General features: G+C 57.4%; 1 protein-coding gene across 3 annotated transcripts in view; it reads right to left on the reverse strand.

The window, feature by feature from the left end:
* Nucleotides 1-7,335: 7,335 nt before the first annotated feature.
* EFNB1 (ephrin B1) overlaps nt 7,336-26,176 on the reverse strand; it is a 47,943-nt gene continuing 29,102 nt past the window's right edge. For all 3 annotated transcript variants that reach the window (XM_085230506.1, XM_085230507.1, XM_085230505.1), the window contains exons 2-5: nt 25,805-26,082; nt 12,891-12,983; nt 11,801-11,929; nt 7,336-11,080 (exon numbers count right to left, since the gene is read on the reverse strand). In XM_085230506.1, coding sequence (XP_085086632.1) covers nt 10,692-11,080; nt 11,801-11,929; nt 12,891-12,983; nt 25,805-26,082 — 889 coding nt within the window. In that variant the 3' untranslated portion in view covers nt 7,336-10,691. The remainder of the gene's footprint in view (nt 11,081-11,800; nt 11,930-12,890; nt 12,984-25,804; nt 26,083-26,176) is intronic.

Below are 26,176 nucleotides of genomic sequence, written 5' to 3' on the forward strand. Positions count from 1 at the left end.
TACGGCTGCTTCCAATTTCCATCTCCGGAGAGGGGCACACCTGCAATTACCAGGCACAGCACCGCCGAGCGTGGGGACAGCAGAGCTCCCGGCCCTGCACAAAGGAACCCTTACATCAGCTCAGCAGCCGACGTGCGCTGGAGAGGGGAACAATTATATTTTTATTCTCTCATTTCGGCACTTATTAACATTCCTTCACACGGCAGCCGAGGGCCGGGCCAGAACAGCTGGGAGCCGTGGTGAGGACGGGCACGGAGGCAGATGGCCCCAAGGCACACTGAGTCCCAGCATCTGCTGCACCACCGTCCTCTCCCAGCGAGTGCCAGCAGCCCCTGGCAGCGTCGGGCAGAGCCGGGGGGAGCTGGGGACCGGCCATGGCTCACTGCTATAAATAATAATAGCAAACCTGTTTGTCTCAGCCTGACAAGGAAGTACAAGTTAGAAACCATCGGCTGCGGATCGTGGAGCCCAGACACGCTTTGCAGAGCAGTGGGGAGAGGAGAAGGGGCTGAAATCCCCAGTAATAGTAATTACACCAACCATGGAACAGTGTAGGGCTGGGAGTTGTTGCCATCTGCCGTGGCCTCCCCCAGGTTCCATCCTGCTTGCTGCCCCAGGTTCCTGTTGAGCATGGAGATTTGCTGGGAAAGAGCCAGGATGGGAGGCTCAGCCTCCATGGGCTCAGCTGGGGACCAGAATGCTAGCAGGAGGCCTGACAGCCCCACAGCACAGCTGGGGCTGCGTTGTGAGCTGTGTGCCCAGAGGGATTCACTCAGCATCCAGCACAAGGGATGTGGGTAGGAGGAGGGGCTCAGTCCTATGGCAAAGGTGAGGTGTCTGTGTGCTGGAGCACCCAGCCCTGGCAGCACACCCCCATGGGGCACAGGCAGGAGCAAGCAGAGCAGCCTGCTCCAAGGCAGGTGGCCCCAGCAGCTCCTTGCCGTGAGCAGCAAGCTGCCAGCCAAGGGGATGCTCAGAGCTGCGGGTTCTGCTCCACCCAGAAGGAAGACAATGTCACAGCAGCTGCGAGGATTTGGAGGCTGGGGCAGAGGAAAACGAGGAGGGGACCCATGCACACCACCCCCAGAGCCATCTGCGCATCCCCCTGCCTTCCCCATCCTTCAGCAGCTGAGGATGTCTCACAAGCAGTGGCATGGAGATGCACTGCTGTCCCCGGTCAGCATCCAGTGCCCACAGTGTAGCCACCCTTAAGCAGGCACCTGAGAGACGTTCAACTGCCCTGCAGCGTCTTGCCCACTGCACCAACCCTGTGGTCCTCACTCAGCTCCTCCCTGCAGCACACAGCGGGAGATTGCCTGAGGATAGCGGGCAGAGACAGGGCTGGGACTGCTTTCCTGCACCTGGAATGGCTCACGAGCACCCTGACCCTGCCACCCCAGCCCGAGGGGCTGCTCCCTGCCCCCCACACCCACCTCTGGGCCCCTCGGAACCCTCCTAGCCGCTGCCTGGGGTCGGGGGCCCGGCCGCCGGCGCTGACAATAGCGAGGAAGCGCTGGCTGGTGCCGGCGCCGCGAATCCTGGGCAGCCGGGCTCACCACCCACGGCACAAAAGCAATTAAAAGTTGCACACAGAGGCCACTGTGAAGAATGAGGGCACGTCGCCATGTCGCCGCTGCGGCGTTCACGCCTGTCACACCCGCAGAGCCGGTCCTGGGGTGCACAGCCAGGCTGGGGACGCTGCTGGGGAGAGCCCCAAAGCTGCTGCAACGGGGAGTGGGGCACGGCCACCAACAAGGATCCTTCCAGAGCAGCCCCCTCCTACTGCAACAGTAAATAGAACACCTCTGGCTGCTGCATCCAACCTCTCCCAGGGGCCACTGGAGCCTTGTCCCGTGCCCGTGTTGCTTGCAGAGTTCTGAGAGGTGCCCCTGTGGCCATGGAGCACGGGCAGAGCTGCCACCTCCACCTCTGCACTCACCCAGCAGCACTCTCATGGAAACCTCGCAGATACAGCCCGGCACAGCTTTGCCTCCATCCCACTCTGCTGCAGCATCGGCCCAGGCGTGACCCATCCACACGGGGGGGTTCCTCTCCCCACACCCCCCTGCCCATTGTATAACATGGCCGGGCCGTCAGGACGCATCTCATCACCCTGCACGGCCGCAGGGAAGCGGCGGCAGCAGCTGCCAATGCGCATTAGGGAGCGCTGCCTGTGTGCGCCGAGGTGGGAGCACACAGCGTGGGGAGCTGCAGGGAGATGGGGAGGGTCGGAGCTCCAAAACACAGCAAACTGGCCCAAAAGGAACAGCCTGGGGGAAGCAACACTCCAAAGCGCTCCTCTGGTGAGAACCATGGCAGGAAGGTGGGAGAAAAGCTGATGGCTGTGATAACCGTGAAAATAACTGATTTTCCATCCAAGAACCAAATAATAATAATAATATAGAAAAGGAATCAATCTGAGTAGGCCCGGAGCAAAGGAGGAACGATGCAGAAGGGAATGTCTTTGTCTCCAGAAGGATAAACAAACAAACACGCGCGCCGTGCTGCCAAGGAAAAGTTTATTTAGGGAAGAGAGTTATCTTTAAGAAAACGTTCTGCGCAGCTTAACCTGATCTCCGTGCTTTGTCTCCAAAGGCAAAGCCAAAATATTGTATTTAAAAAATGTCAAAGCGAGACATTTCTGTAGTTTTGAAAATCCGCTCTCTTGGCCACGAATCCAGAATGTATGAATAGTTCAGCCCAGTCCAAAGCTGCATACTTCTGAGCGAAGCATCCATCAGAAATGTTCCCCCAGCTCTTTGGGGAACTGCAACGCTCAGCCATCTCCCAGCCCTCGGGGTGCTGCGGGGCATCGTGCTGGTCACACTGTCTGCAATTCACAGACCTCCACCTCCCATCGCTCTGCAGCTTTTGCACCCCCTGTGCTAACGCGATGCCCCTGTGCATGCAGCTACGGTGCAGAGTGGCACAGCCAGCAGCCTCCTCCCTGCCCTCTCCGGAGGAGCAGAGTGCATGGCTGCACTCCCTGAAAGGCCCTTTCTCTCCCATTCACACCGACCACGCTGGGATTTGCTGTGCACACAGCCGGCATTGCACGCATGCCCCTAGGTTGCCGGGGCACGGCCGGAGCACCCCAGCAAGGCAGGGAAGGCTAGGGGCCAGGGAGCCTGGGCTCTGCTCCCAGGCAGCCATTCCACTGCACTGAGGTGCAGGAGGGTCCCCAGCCCTCGGCCGCATCGTGGCTACGTGGTCCCTCCGCACCGCTCAGCATCTCTGCCAAGGGCTCCCTTTTATTAAGAGCTAATTACCCCTCTATTAGTTTGGGGAAGGATAGCGCCGATGTTTGTAAAATCAGCATTCATTAACCCTTTCACCCCGGGCTGGGATTAATTTCCTGCTGACCCCGCTGGGCGATGCGCGCCCGACGGGAGCGCGGCCGCAGCGCAGACAGAGGAGCTTTGTTCGGCGCTGCTGCCTTGTTGACGCAGGATCACCTTACGCCGAGCGCTCCAGCCCCGCGGCCGCTTCCAAGAGCAGCACAGCCCAGCCCAGCAGGCAGCGGGGGCTGCTGGGGGCCGGGCAGGGCGAGGGGCGGCGGTGGGAGGCACGCGGTGCCGTGCGCGGCCGTATCCGACCGGGACAGACGTGCCGCTCCATTTACAGCACGGCTCTGCTGTCCCTCGACCGAGGGTTCCTCCCCGGGCTTGCTTGTTAAGCACATAATTAATGGCCGACACTCGATTGCGTGCAGCAGCAGGAAGCTGAAGTTCGCCACGCGGCGCTCTCCCAGGCTGCTTTTGCACTTAGAGCCGAAGCGGGGATGGATGCAGCTAACCTGCACGCCACGCTGGGTGCCGCTGCCTGGAGCGAGCTGAGCGGGCACCGCCCGAGGTCACATCCCTCAAGTCGGGGCACGCAGGGAATGGCACCGCTGTCCTGCAGGGACCCGCGTTGCCCCAGTCGTCCCCGCTCCCATCTCGCCACAGGCTGCGGCCGTGAGGCACCTGCCCGCAGCGCGGGGCCTCCCGGCTCCTTCCTCTCATTAATGCAAAGGAAAATAAACCCCGCAGCCAGCTGCCTTTGTGCCGCTGGCCGCGGCCGACGTGCCGCTCGCCTGTTCTTCTGGCAGACTTTTCCTGCGTCCCTCCCGCCGTCCCGCAGCTCCCGTGCGGGGCCGATTCCCCGTGCCCTGCCCCAGCCCTCTGCCACCCTCCCGGCTGCTGTCTCCAGCATCCCTCGGCACGGCGCTTTGCTCTGCCCCGGGCCCGGCTCCCGTTGGCTGTGGCACAGCAGAGAGCAGAGCCGTCCCGAGCCGCTTCCTCTGCAGCCGCCGTCTCTCTTTTCCTTCTGGCTCAGCCGCGTTTCAATGACCCCTGAGCCACAACCAGAGCCAATTTCCAGCCAGAACCTGGCGCTGGGCTCGCTCGGGGGGATTACACCAGGCTGCAGGAATTGGGAGGGGGAAAGCCCGGCTGAAACCAAAGCCCCAGCCCTTCCCAACCCAAACAGACCGAGGTGACCCTGGGGACAGCGGCAGTGGCTCACAGCATCCTCACGGGGCTGGGTGAAGCGTTGGGAGCACAGTCCCTGCCACAACCCCCAGGGCACGTCCACCCCGCAGTGCTCTGTGCCCCGGGGTCGTGTCCTGGTGCACAACAAGTGACTGCACCGCACAGAGCACACCGGCAGATCCCCCCCATGCTCACAGCACTGACCTCTCCCGTTTACCTCTCATCCTCAGTGAGGACTAGAAAAAGGAAAAGCTCTCAGTTTCCTTCAGGCTCTGCTCCAGCAGCCAGGAGACCCCCTCAAAGTGTTTTGTTTCAGTAACATTAAAACCTTGCACATAATTAATTTACATTTGCTGCAGAATAATACTCGCACTCGTCCCTTTTTTTGCACCAATGACGAACTACTGGATTTGCCCTCAGACGGCTGCTTTGCTGGGCCTCACGCCGCTGGAAGGAATCTCTCCCCCTCCTCCACTTCCCAGCTCCTTTTCTGGGCTCTCACCCTTGTTCCAGCCTGACAATTTCCCCTCTCCGCTGCTCCTCTCCTGCACCAGAGCCAGCACCTGAGCCCACGTGCACCACACACCACTTCCACAGCAGGACACACAGACACAGCGGGGAAGACGGATTTGGGGACAGCAGCAGCCCTGCCACGGGACAAGCACTCGTCCTGCCTCGAGCGGAGCTTTGTGCAGAGCTCAGTGCAGAACAATCCAACAGCAGTGCCCAGCCCTGAGACACAGACTGACCCCAGTCCTGTGGGAACCACCCTGCCGCTGTCCTGGGAGCTCTGCAATGGGTCTGTGACAAGCAGCCCACGGGGCCCTGCAGTTACTGCTCCCATTTCAGAGCCCGTGGGACCTGCTGCATACCACGGCCCTAATGGATCTTCCAGGACCCTCCTGGTGTGAGCATAGAAGCCAGGTGCAGGCGGGCTGGTGTGCGGCACGAGGCTGCAGTGTGGGAAAAGCCATAGCCCCGACCAGAGGAACCTGTTAGTTATTTCAGATATACTACAGGGAAAACAAGGATAAACCTCCCCGTCCTTGCTGTGGCATCTGGCCTGACCAAGGTTTATTACGAGGGATTGCAGCTCCGCAGCACTGTACAGGCGGGGTCTGCAGAGGAGATGCTTCCTGAGCACACTGCTGTGTCCACCCAGATCCTGGCTCACACCACAGCAGGAAGTGCTGCATGCAGCTGGCATTGCAGATGTGCCCACACTGCCTGGCCGCTGCCCATGGCTCAGGGTGTGCAGGCGCTGCCGGGTGCACGGAGCTGGCGGCCAATCGGGTGGGATCTGGCCAAGGGTGAGTTAATAAACTTGACAGAAAGCCCCTTTACGTTTTATAATTAAAATAACTTCTCCAGGCCTGATGGATGTCCAAAAGCATCAGCGGCTGTAATGGGTTCTCCAGATCTGCAGGCTCACGGCAGGATGCTGCCAATCCCCCGGCACCAGCTGGCCCTGGGGAGCACAGCCTGCACCTCCTCACCGTGCTGCAGCTGGGAGCAGGGATGCTCTGAGCAAAGCCCTTCCCGTTGCCACTGCTTGCGTTGGTTGGGGCTGTGAGCAGAGGGAAGTGTGGCCCCGTGCAATACAGGATGATGCACCGTTGGGTCCGTCCTTGCTCTGTGCCCATGGCCACGCAGGGTGGGACTCCAGGGGCTGGCAGCTCTGTGCCGTGCTCTGGGTGCTGTTGGTGTGCCCCGGTCCTGCAGCAATGCCCCTCTGCTGGGGCCGGGCTGTAGGCAGGTCCCAGCAGGCTGGGCGCTCATGGTTTTCCCCTTTGGCCATAAGGGCCCTGTGAAGCCGTTTAAAATTAAAAGCATTATTTAATTCACACTGGGATCAAAGCATGCGGAGGAGAGGGATTTCAGAGCAACAAACCACATATGAGCCCACATGTCACACCCCAGGGCCCGCTTTCCCCCTGACCCCAGGTTCAGACAGCCCCTGCCCACTGCTGGCACAGTGCTGCAGACCCACCTGCTGCTTTGATCTCCCCATCCCACCTCATCCAACACCCTCTGCACATCTGCCAAGGGGAAGTTCCTCCTCCATTCTCTTTCGGTGCCCTGAACTCATTTTTCCCCTGAGACCCCACAAACCCAACTCATCCCCTCGGCCATCACAGCAGCGCCACATGGAACAGTTCAGCATCCGCAGCCCACACGAGGTCTGCAATAGGCACAGCCTCGGCTCTGCCGTACATTTTCAGAGCAGCCGTTGGGCAAACAGGGGAGCATCAGCCCTGCTCCTGCCCTGTGCTCCCTGGGTTTCCCATGGAGGCGGCTCATGGACACCAGCACACACCTTCTCTCTTCCGTACCGCACCCCCACCAGACATCCCATATCCCACAGCCACAGCAGCCACCCCTCACACAGTGCTCCATGGCACGCCAAGTGCCACGTTACAGCAGCGTATAAAGAGCTGGAGCTACGGCCATGGTGGAGCCCACTTTGGAGCCGGTTAGAGCACCACCCACCCCATTTCCTAAAACAACTTTTTAGTAACTTACTAAATGAAGCTGCAAAGAGGAATGGGTAGAGTACATCACCAGGAGGGATGAGCGCTCCTCCTCGGGGAGCAGACCCTGACCCCTGACCCCATCCCCATCCCTGGGTGCAGAGCTGCCCCATGGAACAGCACACACGGCACCAAAATGGCACCAAAACAGCACCACAAACGGCACCAAAATGGCACCAAAACGGCACCAAAATCCCTGCTTTAGCACTCACCACACACATGCACAGCACCTGGCTAACGCCATGCTGCACTGTCCCAGCCCTTTGGAGCCAGGCTGAGCGATAAGAGCACAACCCTGGGGCAGCAAAAAAGCACACGAGAGACAGCCAAGGTTTCCATAGGAAAAAAACCTTTTATTTAACAATATATCAGGTTCCATCACGGCTCCATGGCGCTCAGCTGCCACAGAGCGGGTTACCGATGGCGATGATATGCTAGGGAGAGCCGGGAGAAGGCGAGAGGGAGAGAAAGGAGGGACATGACGAGAAGAAACAAAAGCCCGCATTGTGGGGGGGCACACGGGGCAGTGGCATCGCCCCCCATCCCTGCGTGTGCCTGCAGGGACCCCGTGAAGGATGCTATGCAGGGGGTGCGCGTGGGCACGGCTCTGAAATGCGGGAGGGGTGCGGGGTGCTGCTGTGCAGGGTGCAGGTTTGGGACTGCCCGCTTGTTTCCCTTTGCGGATGCCGTGTGGGTTTAAAGCACGGGCTCCTGGGGGCAGCCGGGACTCGGGGTGCCCAGGGCCATCACCTGCATTGGGGGCAGTGCCACCCCCTTCCCTGGGTCGCCCCCCGCCCGTAAAAAAAAAGGGGCAGCGGGGAAAAGGGGCCCTGCAACAGCAGCAGCTCTGCAGGGCTGGAACAGCAGAGCAGGACCTCAGGATGCTGCACGGAGGTTTTGGGGTTTCTATCTGCTTTGATGGTTTTTTTTTAAAAAAAGAAAGAGACGCATGGGATGCTCCTTTTGCTGATGTTGCACTTCTCAGCCCTCAGCCTGCGCTCAGCACCCTCCTGCAGTGGGGCACGGGGAGCACTCTGCACAGCAGCACCCAGCACCCCCCCGAGGGGCACTGTGGGACCCCCGCAGGGGCTCTGGGGTGGATTGCAGTATGACAATGTTTTACACCCGTTCTCATGGTTAAATTTTTCTTTTTTTTTTTTCTTTTCTTTTTTTTTTTTAGTTCTCGTTTTTTTTTTGTTTGTTTTTTTTCTAAGAAAAAGCAACCAGAAAATAATTCAGAGTTTATACAAAACATCTTTACATTATTTCTTCCAAAAAAGACTACTATTTACACGAACCAAATGAAACAAAAAGGAAACAACAACGGGGGGGGGAAAAAAAAAAAAAAACAACCAAAATACCAACAACCCAAAACCAAGCGCAGCGCTCTCAGCGAGCAGCAGAAAGGGATGCTGTGTGCCAGGGCACAGCACTGAGGGCTCAGCCAGACCCAAAAGCTCCAATCCCCACTCCCTGCACACCTATTTACAAGGTCTGCCCATCTCCACCCACGCCCCAGTGCCACCACGGAGCTGCAGAGGGGGACGCGGCTGCTCGGTGACTGCCATGAGGACGTTGGCTTTTGGCATGGGGCTCCTTGCCCAGCCTTCCCTCCATATATCACCTCCCTCCCTGCTGCCACAGCCCCTGGGGACTTCCAAACCATTCTTTCGGGGGGAATTTGAGGGCTTTGCTTTAAATTATTGGTTTTTTTAAGACACAATTTACCGCGATGGAGAGCAGAGCCCACACCCTGGGGCAGCGCCGGCACAGCACAGCATCTGCATAGACACCCGTAGGGGAAGGCAAAGGGCTGAGGGGGTCTGGAGGGTGTTCTGTGGGAGGGTGAGGAGAGAGGGATGCCCACAGAGAGGAGGGGAGCAGAGCTGGGGTTGCCCACACTGCTCCATCCCGACCTCAAAACAACACAACCAAAGCAACACAAAGGAACGCTCCGCTCAGGACCACACTCCTGCCCCAGCCCCTCCCCGATGGCACCACAGGGCTGCCCCCCCTCCTGCCACCCCGGCCCTCTCCTCATCAAGGCACTTTGGCAGAGCAGCTCTCTCGCTCTTTGGGCACTTTGCAGCCTGGTTTGGAGCCGCAGGCACGTGCCCGGAGCAGGGCGAGAAGCGAGGCCGGGGGCACACGGCAGGCAGCAGCCCCCCCTCGCCCCACACTCAGTCCCTGAGCAAAAGCAGCTACTTCTGAAAGGAAAAAGGAATGCAAGGGCTGAGACAGGCAGGGCACAGGGCTGCTATCGCCGGCCCCAGTGTGCATCCAGGGTGGCAGAGAGCTGGGAGCGTCCCACCAGGACAGCCCAAAGCTCAGCACTTCCACTTCGGGGCATGAGATGGGCCAGGCAGTGGCACAGTGCGGTGTGATGGAGGGGATGGGTGAGCACCCAGCGGTGCTGGGCTTGGAGAAACTGCATCAGTGGCTGCGGGGTGGCTGCATGTGGAGCACTGAGCACTGTGGCACCGCAATACCTCCCCTGCAAACATGAGCCAGGGCACGATGAGGCTGAGGTGACAAGGAGGGGGTGAAGCTCCCCGAAGGCGAGCAGCCCTGCCTGGATGGATGAATGGAAAGATGGATGGATGGAAGGATGGATGGTGACCCAGACATCAGCTTGCTCCTGGCAATGTCCTGTATGATTGTTTTCCAGTTTTCCTTTCCAAGGAGAAGTGCTGCAGGGCTGCACCCCGGGCCAGCCACCTGCAGCCCCAGCAGCCCCAGCCCTGGGACGGGAGCGGTGACAAGGGACGTGCTGCCAGCCCTGCCCTCCCTCCACCCCCAGCTACTCCACATTTTGCTTCCAGCAGTCCCAGCCTGACGGGAACCTGCATGGAGCCTTCCTCTGCCCCGCACTGCCCGGAGCCCTGGGCAGGAGGATGCCCTGGGGATGCCCAGGATTGCTGCTGCTCCATGGGCAGAAGGAGTGCTCAGACCCTCACGCGCTGAATGCTTGAGACATCATTTATGTGATTTTTTTTTCTTTCTTTCTTTTTATAAAGAGACTAAAACAAGAGTCAACAGCTACGAACACAAAAGTTTAAAACGGCAGCGGCGGATCTGCCTGCGCCAGCAGGACGGCGTGCTGGAAGGAGGCTGTGGCATGTGCCCAGGGCGGGGGGTCCCGCCACGATTCACAAAAATAAAAATGTTACAAAAAAATTAAAATAATTATAATAATAATAATAGTAGTAGTAGTAAATCGGGTTTGCCAGCTTCCTCCCTGCACAGTTCTCTGCATCTCGGCACCTGGGCGAAGCATCCTCCTCCTCCCAGGGCTCCTCGCTGCTCCTCTCGGCGTCCGTCGCAGCTCCCAGGCCCCTGCACGGGCACTTGGCGTGGAGGTGACGAGGGGAAATCCCAAAGTGCAGAAGGGGAGGTGGGAGTCCGCGGGTGCCAGAGGCGTGCAGGCGGGCACAGGAAGGCAGAGCGCGCGCTGCAGCCACAGTCCGGAGCAGGAGAGGAGGATGCTGGCAGCTCACCCTCAAAGTCTTGGGATTACAAAAGCTGAGAACTACAAAACTAAATACAAAGAGGGAGAGGCAGCGCACGGGTGAGCAGGGCGCTGCCAGGCGCCAGACCCCTGTGCTCCCGCGCCGTGCCGCGGCCGGGCACGCTGCCTCCTGCTGCCGGCCCCACCGGGCGCTCCTGCGTGGCATGCCCAGGCTGCTCCTCACACCTTGTAGTAAATGTTGGCTGGGCTCTGAGGGGGCATCTCCTGCACGATGTAGACGGGGTGCCCATAGTCCCCGCTCACCTTCTCGTAGTGCGGGCAGTAGTTGTTCTCTGTAGTCCGTAAGGGGATGATGATGTCGCTGGGCTCTGAGCCGGCGTTCCCGCTGCATTTGGGGCTGGCCAAGGTGCTGAGGGACAAGGCTGCGGCCCGCTGCTGCGTGTGCTTCCGGTGCCGCTTGCGGATCTTGATCAGGAGGACGACGAGGAAGATGATGATGAGGATGAAGATGACGCAGCCTGCGCCAATGGCGGCAAAAACGGCGACCTTGGAGCTCAAGAACCCGTCGCTGGGACCTTGTGTCTCCTGGCCGTTCTGGTTGACGGAGCCTGCGAGGAAGGGAGATGGGTGTCAGTGTGAGCAGGTGGGCTCCCTGCCCTCCCACCCCAGCCCCACACGGGACATCTCACCCCACCCCCTCCTGCCAGACCCGGCGCACGGCTCAGCTCTGGGCCGTGACCGGGGTGCACCCTGGGAGCTCTGCACACGGTAATGATCTCGGGGTCTGGTGCCCAGAGCCCTGCAATATCCGATGACTGACCCCCACCTCCTGCTGACCCTGGCCCCGGAGGGGCGGTCGCTTGGCTGGCTGCGCCGCAGGAGAAGAAAAGAGCAACTTTTCCCTACTTCATCTGATTTCACTTTTCTCTCAGCAGGGTCAGGAACTCAGGAAACCACCTTCAAAGAGCTTTCACACTGGCTCGGCTCAAAAACCCAAGGACCTCAACTCCTCCAAAACCTCTCAGATATACGTGGAGGAACAGATGGGCAGCAGAGGGAGGAGGAGGAGGAGGAGTGTGCTGAAACAGCACTTCTCTGCTGCACTGCTGCCAGCACAGCCCAGAGCTGGGAAAACAGCCTGAGAGCTCTGCTCAGCAGCACCTCATTGGGTCACCGCGTGCAGAGCTGGGCTGTGAGATGCTGGGCAGATGCTGGCGATACAGGGATGCAGTGCCCAGCATCCTGCAGCATGCATGCCAAATTCAGCAAGGAGCCACCCCACAGGCAGCACAGCTCCAGCCTGCACAGCACATTCCTGCGGAAGTTACCTGGCTTGCCAGGCTCCTCCACCGTGGGGACTTTGTGGCGTGGGCTCTGTGTCACAATTTTCACGGTGTTGTCTGCCTCCTTGCTGGGCCGACTCGTCGTCAGCTGCTCCGGGATCACCGCGTTTGGATCTGAGGGGAGGAGAAGTGATGGATAAGAAATCTCAAGACAACCTTACCACCCCAACACAGCCACTCTGCTGTGGCTTAAAAACACAAGAGTGGCAAGCCCAATGGTAAGAGAACCTAGGCACAAGGATGAGGCCAGGGAACATCACTGCAGATGGGCTCCCCCTGGAAAAGGATGCAGGATTTGGGGGAAGGTGTTTCCCATCCCTGTCCCACACCCAACATCTTTTCATGCTTTCCAACCCCCTGTGCGTGGGCTGCAGCGCGCTCCTTGCAGGGCAGCAGGAAGACCACGAAGGAAGGGAGGCTGCCAAGGCCTGCTTCTTTTGTTTGTTATAAATATTGGCCCCAATGTGAAAACAAAATAATGAGAAGCAGGCAGCAGGAGCTCTGCATCCACGGTGGGGCCAACACAGGCCTGTGGCATGGATGCAACTGGAGGCACTCGGCAGTGCAGGGAGGGAGGCTCCGGGGGCAGAGACCCTGAAGCCCATTGAATCAACTCCATTGAAAGTTGTCCACGCTCTCAAGAGCAACTGGCCCGGCCTCATTGTCCCCAGAATCCAGAAACAACCACATGCTGGGACCGGAGCCCTGGTTCAGCTTCCCAACCAAAAAGACAGGCTGCCATAACACACAGCTGGGGGAAGCTGCATCAGGAAGCAAAGCCATTTGAGGACAACTTGAAGGTCTACGACGGCGGCCGGGCAGAAAGGGAAATGGGAAGGGTTTTCAGCTCCTCTGTGGGTGCGGAGGGATGATGAGCACCCCAGGAATGGCAGCCTGCTGCAAGCTGCATCTTATTTGCACAGAAACAGAACCAATTCAACCTGACAGCCTTAGCAAGGAACAAAGCAGCTCCTCACCCCTCAGCTCCCCCAGCTTGCCTCGCTCAGACTAAATGCAGCCAGAGGAAGCCCTTCTCCTGCACCAGGCACTTGGGTGCCCACAGACCAGCACTCACCCTGCCCCACTTTCATGACGATCTTCATGGAGCGCGTCTGGCAGACCCCTCCTTCCCGGTTCTCCAGGCCATCCAGTGTCCCATTAGAGGTGGCTGTAAGGGTGAAAGGCGGGAGTTACAGAGCTGTAAGGAACACAGGGTGCTGACAAGCTGGCTTTATTTAGCTCTCCCGTCTGTGCCTAGTCCCCTTGGGCCAGCTTAGAACAATGCCAAGGAGCAGAGAAAAAGATGTGTCCACCACTCCGCACATCTCCCACCCTACAGAACCATCTCAGGGTGGTTTCTGTAAAGCAGCATGAACACTGCCCACGTATTTACCCATCAGGAGCCACGCAGAGCACTCTCTGCAGCTCCAGGTTCCTCTGATGGCAGCACAGTGCCCACCAGGTGCAGCACAAGAACATGAAGGGTTATTCCTCACTCGTGGCTGCCAGCAGCCAGCACTGGGCATGCCTGGCCCAGAGATGCTTGCAGCGGTGAGGATGTGAGCCCTCCAGCTTCCCCTGCCACCACATCCACACAAGTGAGCCATTCTCAGTGCCTGCACCCTCCTCCCCCTTTAATTCCTGGATAATTTCCTTTGCTCCTCGGTGTATAATAGGAACACATGCATATGCACAGTTTAAATTATACATATATAATTACACACTGTGCCTCAGTAAAGAATGTAAACTCAGAGCCCCAATGGGCTCGAATGGCTTTAATTGCAGGGCAGAAGTCAGTTAAATTCACATTAACTTTTTTCTTTAGCCGGCACAGATTTTTTAAGCCTCCCTCCTGTGGGAACACAGCGAGCTGCATCCCCTGGTACCCACAGCAGGATGGGGCACAGGAGGGGAAACCACCAAACCAGCCAGGTCAAGCATCCACCAGGCAGCCTTAGAATCACGGAGTCACTTAAGTTGGAAAAGACCTCTCAGGTCACCAAACTCCAACCCATCCCACCATGCCCACTGACCGTGTCCCTCCATGCTACATCTCTACCGCTCTGGAACACCTTGGGCCATGGTGCAGCACCAGGATGAGGAACGGGTAATGCTTTACAGCAGGGCCAGGGCAGGTCTGAGAGCTGTGGGAGCTCTGATGCTGTCTCCCTGTGGGGCTGGAGCCCTCAGGAACACAGCTGAGCTTGCAACGTGAGCTTGGACCATGCCAGGGCTGGGGCTGCAAGCCCTCTGCTTGGTCCAAAAGCCTCCTGCAATCCAACCTCAGCGAGTGCGTTTTGCTCATTAGAGCTTCTTGGGCAGCCAGCAGCCCATGGACGGAGCTGGACGCCCACAGGTCAGTTTGATAGGAGCACCACCAGTATAAATCTCAATGCAAAGGTATGGGGAAAGCAGAGAAATGTCCCCCAGTGCTTGCATGAGCTCTTCCCAACTTGAACCGAGTTCAGGCCAAGCTCCAACAGCCCATAAAGACATCTGAGGGAGCACATTCCTGCACAACAGACAGCAGCTCCGCACTCCAAGGCCAGAGGTACTGCTTTTGGCGTGAAATAAACCAAAATGTTCCATGAACAGCTTCCCTGCCCAGCATCACACTGCACCAAAAGGGGACACGGGCTGCTGCACGCACATCTGAGGCTGCTCCATCTCCAACAGACCTCAATCCTGCATCTTGGAACAGGGCAACACCATCCCACAGCCAGGAGCTGGGCAGCACCTCCTGGGGACAAACTCATTTCCACCTGCTTCCAGCCCAAACTGCAGCCTGCCCACACGTCTTATTGCCTGGAGCATCACAGCACCCTGCTCCACACAGCTCCTGCACAGCCAGCAGGGCTGGGAAACAGCACTGCAACCACTTCCACAGACCCTATGAGGTCTTATTTAGGAGGTGATAACTAATGACAGCAAAATGACCAAAAGAAAGCATGGCTGCAGTGCTGGAGATCTTGCAAAAGTAGAGCACGTGGCAGCAACGGGAGACATGGATTTCTCCAAAATAACTCCACAGACATGGCTTTCAGATACGACCAAAATATTAAATGTTCAAACAATATAAAAGTGCCAGATGGAGAATCACATGGATGGGCTGAAGAGGACACAGCTGAGCGTCCTTTCTCCCAAGCAGCATGCAAGACTTTGCTGAAGGAGCCTCTTCTTATCCTGATCATAATAATTACGAGTAGAAAAAGTAGCTTTGAAAGGGGAGCCACAAAAAAAAAAAAAAAAAAAAAAAAAGCAGCTACTTGAGAGAACATGAAAGGGGCAGCAAAAAGGGCAAAACACTCCCAAAAACCATGGCTGTCGTCTGCAGTGCAACCTCTTGAAACAGGCCTGAAATGAGGACGTGCGCCCTCAGCTCCGGCTGGACCAAAATAGGCCACAGCCAAAGCACAGCCAGCAGTACAGGCAGCACAGCCACATCGCAGTGACACAGCAGCACAGCTTCTGAAAGGCTGTATGTGAGCAGTGAAGGGAGACCGAGGGGCTGCTGCAGGGCTGTGGGCACAGGATGCAGTGGTGAGTGCCCCTGCCCCTGAGCAGTCCCCATGCAGGTTAGCAGGGCTGCTGGAGAAGCGCAAGCAAGGAAATAAGGACTTTTCATATGAAATATCCTTTTGTCCAATGCACCTAAAATCCAGCTGGAACAAAGAGAGAAGGGCAGCTCACAGGTGCACCAGCAGGCGATGTGCCTGCCTTGCTTCTCACTGAGGATATATCAGCAGCCACAGGAGCGGCTCGGGAGCAGTGTGCAACCTGGGAAGCACCTTCCAGCAATGACACGAAAGCTCACAGGTCCAGATGTCCAGGTATTGCTGGTAAGAGCTGCTAAGACAGGTTTGGAGCTGTGGCAGCAATGCGCAGCACAGATTTTAAATGGCATCACCAAACACAAAGCAACGCATGGGAGAGAAAGGCTAAATATATATACTGCACAGCAGGTTCAGTGAGAAGATTATTGTTTGGGTAGGATGCTGGAGACAGCCAGAAACAGCAAGCACAGAAGTGAGGCAGAGCCACACGTGAGCCACCAGGCAGGGTCAGACCTGCTGCCCCCCTGTGCACCACATCCCTGCATCCCCGCAGCTCCACGAGGCTGCTGTAGGATGGAAGCAACCCTAAGGCCTCAGGTGACTCACAGGGCAGACCCCCAGAGTGATGCACGCAGCTGGGAGACGCAGGGATGGGAAGAGGCAGATCTCACATCCCAGCAGTGCAGGCAGTGCCCAGTGCCACCTTCCCACATCCCTGTGGATCTGAGGGGATTCACAGCTCCTGTAGGACCAGGAGAACAAAAGCAGCCTCCAGACAAATCACTTCTACTCGGGCTTAAAGACAGCACAGCTCCCAGCCCGGAGAGCTATTAGATGCCTTTGCCTTAATGAAGCATTAAGCCTCAGGCTGCTGAGCGATGAGGATTTAACATTGATACTATTAACCATGTAATTGCTTGTCAATTTAGAAGAGATGCTCAGCCTGTGTGGAGCACAGGCAGGATCTCAGTGGGCTGACACTGCTCACCCTGGTCCTCGGGCACAGGATCCACCCAGCACCAGCTCAATGGATGGGCATGGACCTGCTGTGGGGATGGGAGGGAACTCCAGCAGCACTCCCACTCCTGTTCCACTGCACTCCCAATGCATCCTCTCCGCCTTCCTACCACTCCAGTTAGAGCTGCACCATTGCTTTGTTTCCTCCACTAAAAATATTTCAGACAAGAGCTCGGTTTTGGCAAGTTGGAACCTCTGGAAGTAATACCTGGCAGCAGATAAAGGCAAGGGTCTCTTAAACGGTCAGCCTTGGACAGAGCGAGACGTTTGGTTTCTCTTCTGGATTCCCTCTAGCAGGACTCCGTTATGATTTGGGCCCCAAAGCACAATTAATGTGCTGAGACTGTAGCGAATCCAAGTCTCTTTCCTTTTATTATTCTTAATTACTCTTCCATCTGTGTACAACAGCCCTGCTCCAGACCCAGCCAAGTACCGCATGGATACGGCGCGGCCGCTGGCCTGCAGCCCTCCCCTCACCCCCAGAAGTGTCAAAGATTCAGGTTTCCACACTCTATCTCACAGCCTGCAGCGGTGCTCACGGCGGATTTCCCTTCCTTTCGGTGAGCCCCAAGCCCTGCACTCAGATTGCACACCCCTCACGCACCTCTGGGTGCAGATCTGCAAACACACTCCAGGAAGCTTTACAACAAAAACAGCTCGTGCCACCCTCCCTGCCCTGTCATCTTTCTGGTTGTTTTCTGCACCCTCACAGACCACGCTGCAGGCACTGCATTGGTGCATGTGCTGCAGTGGTGCTCAGCCCCACCCCGGAGCATCTTGCTCCCTCCTCCCCACCGGGGCCAGCACATCGCTGCAGGAGCGCAGGGACATTGCAGGAGCCAGGGACACCGCCAGCTCCGCCAGCAGGGACACCGTATGCTCGGTCACACGTGCCGCCTTGCAAGCCGTGGGGCACCAGCACACATTCCTGTTATGACCCCCATTCCTTTACCCCTCCCCATTGATGCTGGCGGGAGTTGAGCCCCGCACGCAGCCCCCCGCACCCTCCCACACACCGGGGACGGAGCTGTCGGGCTGCCAGCAGGGCTGGGAGCCGCCTCCGATCCCAACAGCAGCTGCGCCGGGAAGGGGCCCCGCAGCCCCAGCAATGCGCACGCATCCAGGCCGGCCCCGGGCTGCTGCAGGAGGCACAGGGCTTGGGTTTCACACGGCCGGCCAGCAGCCGGTGAGCCCAGCTCCGCTCACAGCAGAGCTCATGCTGACGGCAGCACTGGGGTCCGCTCCCCCCCTGCACCCCAGAGCTCCGGGACCTGCTGCAGCCCCCAGCACTGTCCTAACCGTGAGCTGCGTTCCACGAGCAGCACTCCCTGTTCATTCCCTGCCTCCTCCTCTTTGCTTCTCGGGGTCCCACAAAGTGCTGAAAAACGTGGATGTTTGCCACAGAACGCGCCATCCCAGGAGCGCACAAGCTGGGACTGTAAGAGCAGCGGGGTGCAAATCCTTCTCACTTCCCAGCACTGTTTGCTGCCCCCACTGCCACAACCCACACACATCACAGCTCCTCCAGCACCAACCCCAACAACAGCTGTGAACCACCAGCAAAGACGGCTTTCGTGGCTTTGCTCTTAAGGCACAGGCACGGCCCCGTGCAGAGCAGCGCACTGCCAACACAGCTCCACTGGCACAGCCGTGCTGCAGGGACCTGGCTGGTGGCACACGGTGGTGACACACAGCTGTCCCCCAGGAGGGAGAGGATGGCACAAAGCACCACTGACCGCGGCGGTGCACGCAGGGGGATGTGCAGAGTGCTGCCACCCACCAGCAGCAAGCGGGCAGTCCTGGGTGTACCTGGCTACATAAATACAGGCTGGGTAAATAAACAAACAAACGCACGTTGAAAATTAAATATACATATATAAATATATATTATATATATAAATACATAAATAAACAAACTTAGCCGTAAGTAAATAAAACACTGAACAAAGCAGGCATCCTCCCTGCAGCAGGGGCACTGGGGGCTCGTGGTGCCCCAGCCCTGTGCAAGAGCAGCAGCCGGAGCTGCCGTGCAGACAGACCCTGTGCTGCACCCATTGCTGGATGCCAGCAGAACTCACACCTTCCAGACTGCTTTTTTTTTCTGCTCAGCACATCGCTAGCACACTGCTTGGTGAATATCACCAGACGCGCCTTGGAAAACATTAAGTGGTTGCACTGGGTCTGTCTGGAGCGAGGGAAGCTTTCTGCTGGTCAGGGCCAAGCCAACACCAGGACCAATAAAACACTTTGTTAACCCCATCCCTTAGAGAGAGGCAGCTGTACCACAACGCACAGCTCCAGCAGGGGTAGGTGAGAATGCACACCAACTGGCAGAACGGAACATGGGAACGGCATCAGCCTGCAGAGCAGACACACACTGCTGGGCTCTGCTGGGCTCCTACTTTCCCTCACTCTTCTACATGTAACCCACAAACCAGGTGATGTGCTCAGTGTGGCACAAGGAATTATACAACAAAGGATTTGCTTTTCAGCATCCTGGCCGCACGGTCACCTGCCCACCTCCCAGGAGCGGTGATCTGCTGCTGCCCCTGGGCAAGAACTGAAGTGCCACACAGAGGAAGATGCTTGAACACAAGTGATGACATCGAGAAAGTAATTCCCTCGAAAAGCAGCTTTTTGATGGAAAAATTATAATCAGCTCTAATTAGCACTGTAATTAAGAGTCACAGCCACGCGGCAGGTAACCTTGTCAGGGCCAGAAAGTACTGCTCAGCGCAGCAGCACTGCTTGGCTGCACGCTCTCCTGCATCCAACACACTGAGAGTCCACGTGGGATCAGGTCGCAGAATGAAGCCTTTGTCCTACATCTATCCACCCCCTTCCAAAAAAAGGCAGCGTCAGGAGGAGCGAGACTTGCAGAGGCTCAGGGGCAGCTCTGAGCAGCGAGCTGCACGTCACAGGAAAAAAAGTGCCATGTAATTCTCCACCTGATGCTCTGCCAGAGTCATTTGTGGGCCCCGCTGGGACCCGGGCAGGAGGAAAGCACTTATTGAGTTTTAACAGGGTGTAAATCTCCTTGGTTAGGTAGCAAAACATCTGTGACTCCGACCAGGCAATCTGTCGCGGGGCCCCGAAGGACAGACGGACGGAGATGCACGGCTGCAGCGGGCTCAGCAAGGCTGCGTCAGCACTGCCCGGATACAGAGCTGGAGGTGGCTCAGAGCAAAGCCAAAGTTATCAGGGAGCAGAGCGGCTGATTTATGTGCAGATGTGTTGGAAGCAGGATCTGGTGGGCTTGGCTGCGGCTGGGAGATGCAGAAGGTGGGAAGCAGCAGGGATGGAGAGGGTTTGGGGCGCGCTGCGGGACAGCCGAGAGGAAAGCACACTTTGCATGCACACCAGGAATCTGCTGGCAGCAGAGAGGCTACACGGGTGCAAACAGCCCCGCAGCTGGGAGGGGATGCAGGCCCAACCACCCTCCTGCTCCCAGCCCCGCTCCGGGACGTGGGGCTGCTGCTTCTCTGAGCTGTGGGAGTGGATGCTTCCAGAAGATGCTCAGCACAAGGCTGGTCCCCTGCACACACCTGCTCGGTGGTCACAGCACTATGGAGGATGGGCCCCACAGCCCTGTGCCAACGCGGCAAGCCGGGATCAAAGCACGGCATCATCACACAGCAGCAAAACCATCACTCCTAGGGCAAAGCAACTTCAAACAGCAACACGAGCTCATCCTCCCCAGCAAGGCAAGCTCCGGGAGGTGAGCATGCAGCCGGGCAGCCCTCCGCCAGCACAGACAGGCTGGCCAAGAGGATTTCAAAACACAGACCATTAGAAATTAAAAGAAGATGGAAAGGAGCTACATATCACAATTCATTCATGCCAGAGCCCAGCTCGCTTGCAGGGCTGCACGTCCCATGGAGCAGGTGGTGCAGCGCTGCCCAGCGCCCACAGCACAGGCTCAGCTTACAGAAGCACAGCAGAAGTGACATACGACACATTCCACGTGAGGACAGGTCAGAGCTAAGGGACGCTGGCAAGCCCACGGCAATGCAAAAAGCACAGACAGCTCCTGCGGGGGCTGAGCTCCCCAAGGCAAGTAAGCATTTCTGGGCGGTCCTCGGCGCAGCCAGGAGTTGGACTCGATGATCCTCATGGGTCCCTTCCATCTCTGGGTACTCTGTGAATCCATGAAAGCACTGTGGGTGCGCAGGCAGCAAAAGGAAAAGCAGCACGAGGGGCTCGGGGAGCAGCAGGGATTTAAAACAAAGCGTGGCGCATCGGCTGCCTGCGCTTATCTGCCGCACACCGCCAGGCGTGCCCACACGCTGGGAGCTTGTTACAAGCCATCCTCAAGCTGAAGGCTCCTGCAGCCTTTCAAGTGCCTTGGTAAAAACTCACTCCCAAAGCAGCCACGCTTCGGTTTTCCCTGTGCTATGGAGGAAGCACTGCTGAGGACAGGGTCCCTTCTGGCAATGCTGCGCTTCACCGCAAGGACCTCCCGTGCTGCTGGCAGGGAGCTGGGCTCTCCAGCGGGGCACAGCGGGCAGCAGCAGATCAAAGTGCTGGGCACTGCCCTCCCGGCCGGGCGTGGGGACGCAGGCCCTTTCTGATGGGGCTTTTCATCCCTATTAGCGCCGTGAAAGGCTGAGCCATGAGATCAGCTGCCAGGGGCTGCGCGGGGACAGCGCTGAGCCGAAAAGGTCAGGAGGGAGGAGGAGAAGAGAAAAGAGGCAGAGGCTTAAGGGACAGGGCTCAACAAAATCGCATTTACCGTGGTCACGGTCTTCAGACAAGCCTCCGAGACAAGGAACCGCGTGTTGTCTAAGGGCCATTATTTGGGTTTGACATGTCCAGAGCAGGGGCTTTGAAGTTCTGAGTCAGGCACGGCGAGAGCCTGCTCGTCCCCCACACCACTGCCACCTCCTGCAGGGACTCGAGCGGGGCATACCCCATTACCCCTATCGCCCACAGACCTCCAGGACCCCCACACCTAACCTCAGCTCCGGGACCTCCAGATTCAAGTGGGACAGCTCCGGGCCCCCTAGACCCACCAGCCAGGGAGGAGGAGCCCATGCCCACAGCTCAGTTCCAGAGCGTGTCCCTGCAGCCATGTCGCAAGGGCAAGGAGGTTGCGCAGCTGCAGCCCATTTGGGTGAAGCATGAGGAAGTTGGTTAATTGGGGTTTTATCAGCTGAAGTTCACAGCTCTCATCACAGCATCAAACAGCACTTTTGCTTTCAACTTGATTTCACCCAGCGAGTTGTGGGACAGGAGATGAGGAGCATATGAAAGCAGCCACATTCAAATGGGACCAGCAGGAACGCAGCAGAGCGCGTGGCTGGCGGGCACCCAGCACGGCCCCCCCAGCAGCACTGCAGCTGTGCACATAGGGGACAAGGAAGTACAGCAACGTGTCCCAAAAAAAGTAAAAAAAAAAATAAAAAATAAAAAAAAATAAAAAAAAAGAATAAGAAAAGGAGGATTCTGGCATTTGGCAGTACACAGGTGACCCTCATCTCCACATTAAAATTCAATCTAGAATAGAAATAGAAAAGTGCTGAGGAAGAAAGGCCCAGGGATGAGACCCACATCGCAGAGGCAGCAATGGCTGACAACAATAGCTCTTGCCAGGTTGGGTCTAATTGCATCTAAAAACAGAAATGCAAGACAAGGGGTTTAAGGGAACAGCCGGTGTAATATATCTGGTCTTGCTGAATTCTGCTGCCAAAAAATGTTAGATTGGATTACAAACATTATTACATCAAAAATGGATTGAAGGGCTTAAAGACCAACAATCAACAGCAAACGCATTTGGTTTGTGAAGCACATATCTTCTGTGGCCTCCCTTCTACTTCAGCACTTTCAGCTAATGGCCCTGCAGAGGACGGGCATTCAGCAGCTGCCTTCCCACTGCTCGCCCTAGGGGAGGACAGGTCAGGCATGAGTCTGCCCAGGGTGCTCACAGGGGGACACGAAGGAGGTGCATCCAAAAACCAGAGAGATGCTTCTGGACAGGGGATGAGGACACAGAAGCAGAACAAATCACAGGAAACTGGAGCAGATGAGGCTGAAATGAGGTACGGCCAGGTCTGAGGCCCTGCACCAGACATCTCCGGGACCCACCAACACCTCTACAACAGCACAACTCTGCCGTTCTCACCTCCTATAGCGTTTTGCTCCTGTAAGCCCACAGAGCATCTGCTGGTTTGTTTGTAAGCGCTCAGAGCCATCCTTCCCTCCCAGTACAGCTATGTACAAGCGACTGCTTCCTCACCAGCACGGCCTCAATTCCCCCCCAACACACAGTGCAGCCTCACTGCTGAACCTGGGAAAAGCACCCACATTCGTACATGGGTCTGAAGGGAAAACCCACCTCATCCCCTCCCCTGGGATGCCCAGCAGCCTGCCCAGTCTGGGCTTTGTGCTTGGGAAAGGAAGCCCCAGTGGGCAGGAAGCAAGAATTTGCTTTTGCTGGATTCACCTCCCCATAGAGCAAAGCAAGGATTGCACCACAGAGAACCTCTCCCCTTCTCCATCACCAGGTGCCAACCAGACCCCAAAAGCAGGGGACCAAACACACAAGAACCCACGGGCTGCCCTGAGCCCACATCTGCCAAGCAGCAATAATGGAAGCAAAGCACCAAATACGCAAACTGTGCCCCATCCTGCAGCCCTGCCGAGCCTTTGTGCACGGCCCCGCCGCACAGCCAGGAGCTCCTGCATCTTTTTCTTTATGAAAAGGCTTAGGGAGAGGAATCACCTTCCCCTGTCCAGCCGCGGGAGAAAAGATGCTTTTAATGAAAGCCTCCGGCTGGCATTGAGGGGCTCGGCGCAAGGACTCAGAGAGGATGGGGAGAGGTTACGTTTGCTTTCAAAAGCCTTTTTCATCGCTAAAGCAGCCTAAGCCGAGGGCTGAGTGTCCCTCGGTGATAAAAGTGGCCCTAAACGAGGCTTGGCATATCCAACGTGACGCGGGGGAGCGGGGGGGCGGCCCTGAATGGCGGGGATGGGACGGCGGGCGCTCGCAGCGGGGCTGGGACGGCACAGTCCTGCAGCCGCCCGTGTGCTGCATCCCCCGGCTTAGGGAGAGAGGGAGAAAAGGAAGAAAAATCCTTTTGTGTGTCCGGGCAGGCTGGGGGAAAGGAGAATACAAAAAAAAAAAAAAAAAGAGAAGAAAAAAAAAAGACAACATGTGGGTGGTCTGCTCGGGAGACTTTTGACTTTGTTTTTTTGGCTATTTTATTTCTTGGCAGAAGGAGTTCCTGGGGCTGCTGGGCAGAGGCTACGGGCAGATCACAGGAGCATCCCCAGCCCACCCAGGGGCCAAAGAGCAGCGCACAGCGGCCGCCCGGCCCCCGCGCCGCCGGGGCTCGCTTCAAAGCACGGAGCAGTCAAGAGAAATTAAAGTCAGAAATGGTCGGAGCAGCACGGGCAGGGGGCACCGGGGGGCACCGCAGCACCAGCACCGCTCCTGGGGTGGGGGCCGGGACTTGGGGGGGCAGTGGGAGTGTGACAGCCTCCAGATTCCCCAGCGCTCGGATAGAAACCAGATTTCAGTGCAAACACAGAGAAAATTGCTGCATGTGGGACAAGGTTCAGTGTTCTGGTAGTGGAATAAAAATGCAGTTGCAGTCTTCTAACTGTAAGGAGAAAGGAAAACCAAGGCGAGAAATAATAATTAAAAAAAAAGAGAGACTGCTTTCACACCAGCAGCCAGACAACACAAACACAAGCAGCTGAGGAGGTGGCATGGTGGGGACAGGTGTGCTGGCAGCCCAGGTGCACAGGGTTTGCAACAAGGAAACCCATGCACTTACTCTCCCTGGGGCTTCTATATGCTCTGAGTTTGTTCTGGCGAATGCATGTGTCCTGGAAAGGTATTTCCAGCTGCAGAGGGTGGTGGGCTCGCTGCTGCAGCAAGAGAGTTGCCAGGGGTGCAGCTCGAGGTGCAATGCAAGACTCAGAGCAGCCCCCCACACACAGCAGAAGCTGCCCAAGCACTTCCTGGTGTTTGCCCCAAACACCAAAGGAAAAGCTGTGGCAGTGCTTTCAGCCCCTCTCCCCACTTTCTGCCTGCTGCACAGAAAGCTCACAGCTGAATTCAGGCCTGCTTCAGCTGCAGACCTGCAGGGAAGGCTGACCTGTCCCGTCCCACAGCCACCATGCTGCAGCCAGCCCTGGGTACACACAGTGAGCAGGGGTGCATGTAGCAGGAGGAGCTCATTGCTGCACCAGGTCCTCACCCAGCTGCAGCATCACGGGACTGGGAGCAGGTGAGCAGATGGGCCATTTTGGCGAGAAACTGCTGCAATCCCTTTTGCACCATCCTGTGCTCAAGCCAAGCATTATAGAGAGCTGAGCAAATGTATGCTAAGGATCCAAGGGTGGGCTGAAATCTGACCTGCAGGAGCCCATTTGGCTGTTTCCTCAGTCCCAGGCTTAGTGAAATTATGCTGCAGTGAAAATACAGCAATTTCCAACACCAGATAGGGCAGCAGGGAGCTCTCAGGCTGGCAGCATCACCGCGGCACCTCCTGCCCCACAGCCTCAAGTTGGAGGATGCCTGGAGGATCCTGGCCAACCACTCTGACAGCAGAGAGCTCAGGCTAAAAATACGTCTCCGACCGATTCCAGTGCCCCAGCCTGCAGTCTCGGCTGACCCCTGTGCCAGGCTGCTTGTCGATGAGCCCGCAGCACGTGACAGTGAGCGCAGGGGGCAGCAGGGCTGCCGTGCCCTTTCCTGGCTGCTGCACTGTGGGCTCGCACGCGATGTGAGCAGCCAAGCATAAATCCCAGGGCATGGGGCACAAAGTGAGTGAGGAGGCAGGCATCGCCCAGCACCAGGAGGGAGGGGGGAATGCAGCCCCAGCAACGAGCTCACAGCCACCACGGATGATGGAGATGCGCTGGTTGGTACCCACAGGTGCACCCCGCGTGCATCATCTGTGTGCTCAGAGGAAACTCAGCCTCCTTCCTTCTACAAAGCCATGTTACAGATAGAAACAGCAACAACAGGCCAACGTGTAGGATTTTACAGCCACTTAGATCACAAGAAGCTCCAGGAGCAACTCCCCAGGCTGCCTCCTATGGCAGGCAGCAAGGATGGCTGAGACACTTAGCACATCGTCAGCATCCCAGTGCCCTACAGGACTGCCCTGCAGCACTCCAGCCTCACAGCCCGGCTCCACAAACAAGCTCCAGCCACGAAACCTTTCCAGACACAGAAACCATTCTGGCTGCGGGCAGGTCTCACCCCGCTGGAGGGGCCATCCCGGCTCCTGGCGCTGCCAGATAAGGGCCCAGGACCCCTCGGCTGGCACATTCCTCCCTTCTCCCATCCAGTGGGAAATATTTTCCGTGCGTGTCAGCACTGAGCAGCAGCCAAGTCCCAAAGCAGCGCCTGGTGACACTCCGCAGGCCCCCGCAGCCCCCAGCGAGGAAGAGGAGGGCGACTCACATGTGATGAAGTAATCCTGCTGCCGCTTGAACTCCAGGCCCATGTAGTTGGGGCTGAACTCCTGAAACTTGATGGTGAAGCGGATCTCCTGCTCGGGCCGGTTGCACGTCACCAGCACATTGGGGTCCATGACAGTGCTGCAGGCATCTGCCTGATCCTTTTTCACCAGGTACAGCTTGTAGTACTCGTAAGGCTTGGACGGCTCCGCCTTGGGGCAGATAATGTCCAGTTTGTCCCCAATCTCCGGGTAGATGACCAACCCTTTCCCACTCATGAATCTGAAAGAAGAGGAGAAGGCGAGACGTTAGCAACACTCACACCCCGGTGTTCCACCCCGCGCACAGCCTACAATCTATTTTGGACATAAATTCC

The sequence above is a fragment of the Meleagris gallopavo genome, chromosome 9 (assembly GCF_905368555.1).
Source record: "Meleagris gallopavo chromosome 9, MGAL_WU_HG_1.1, whole genome shotgun sequence".
NCBI classification, from domain to species: Eukaryota; Metazoa; Chordata; class Aves; order Galliformes; family Phasianidae; genus Meleagris; species Meleagris gallopavo.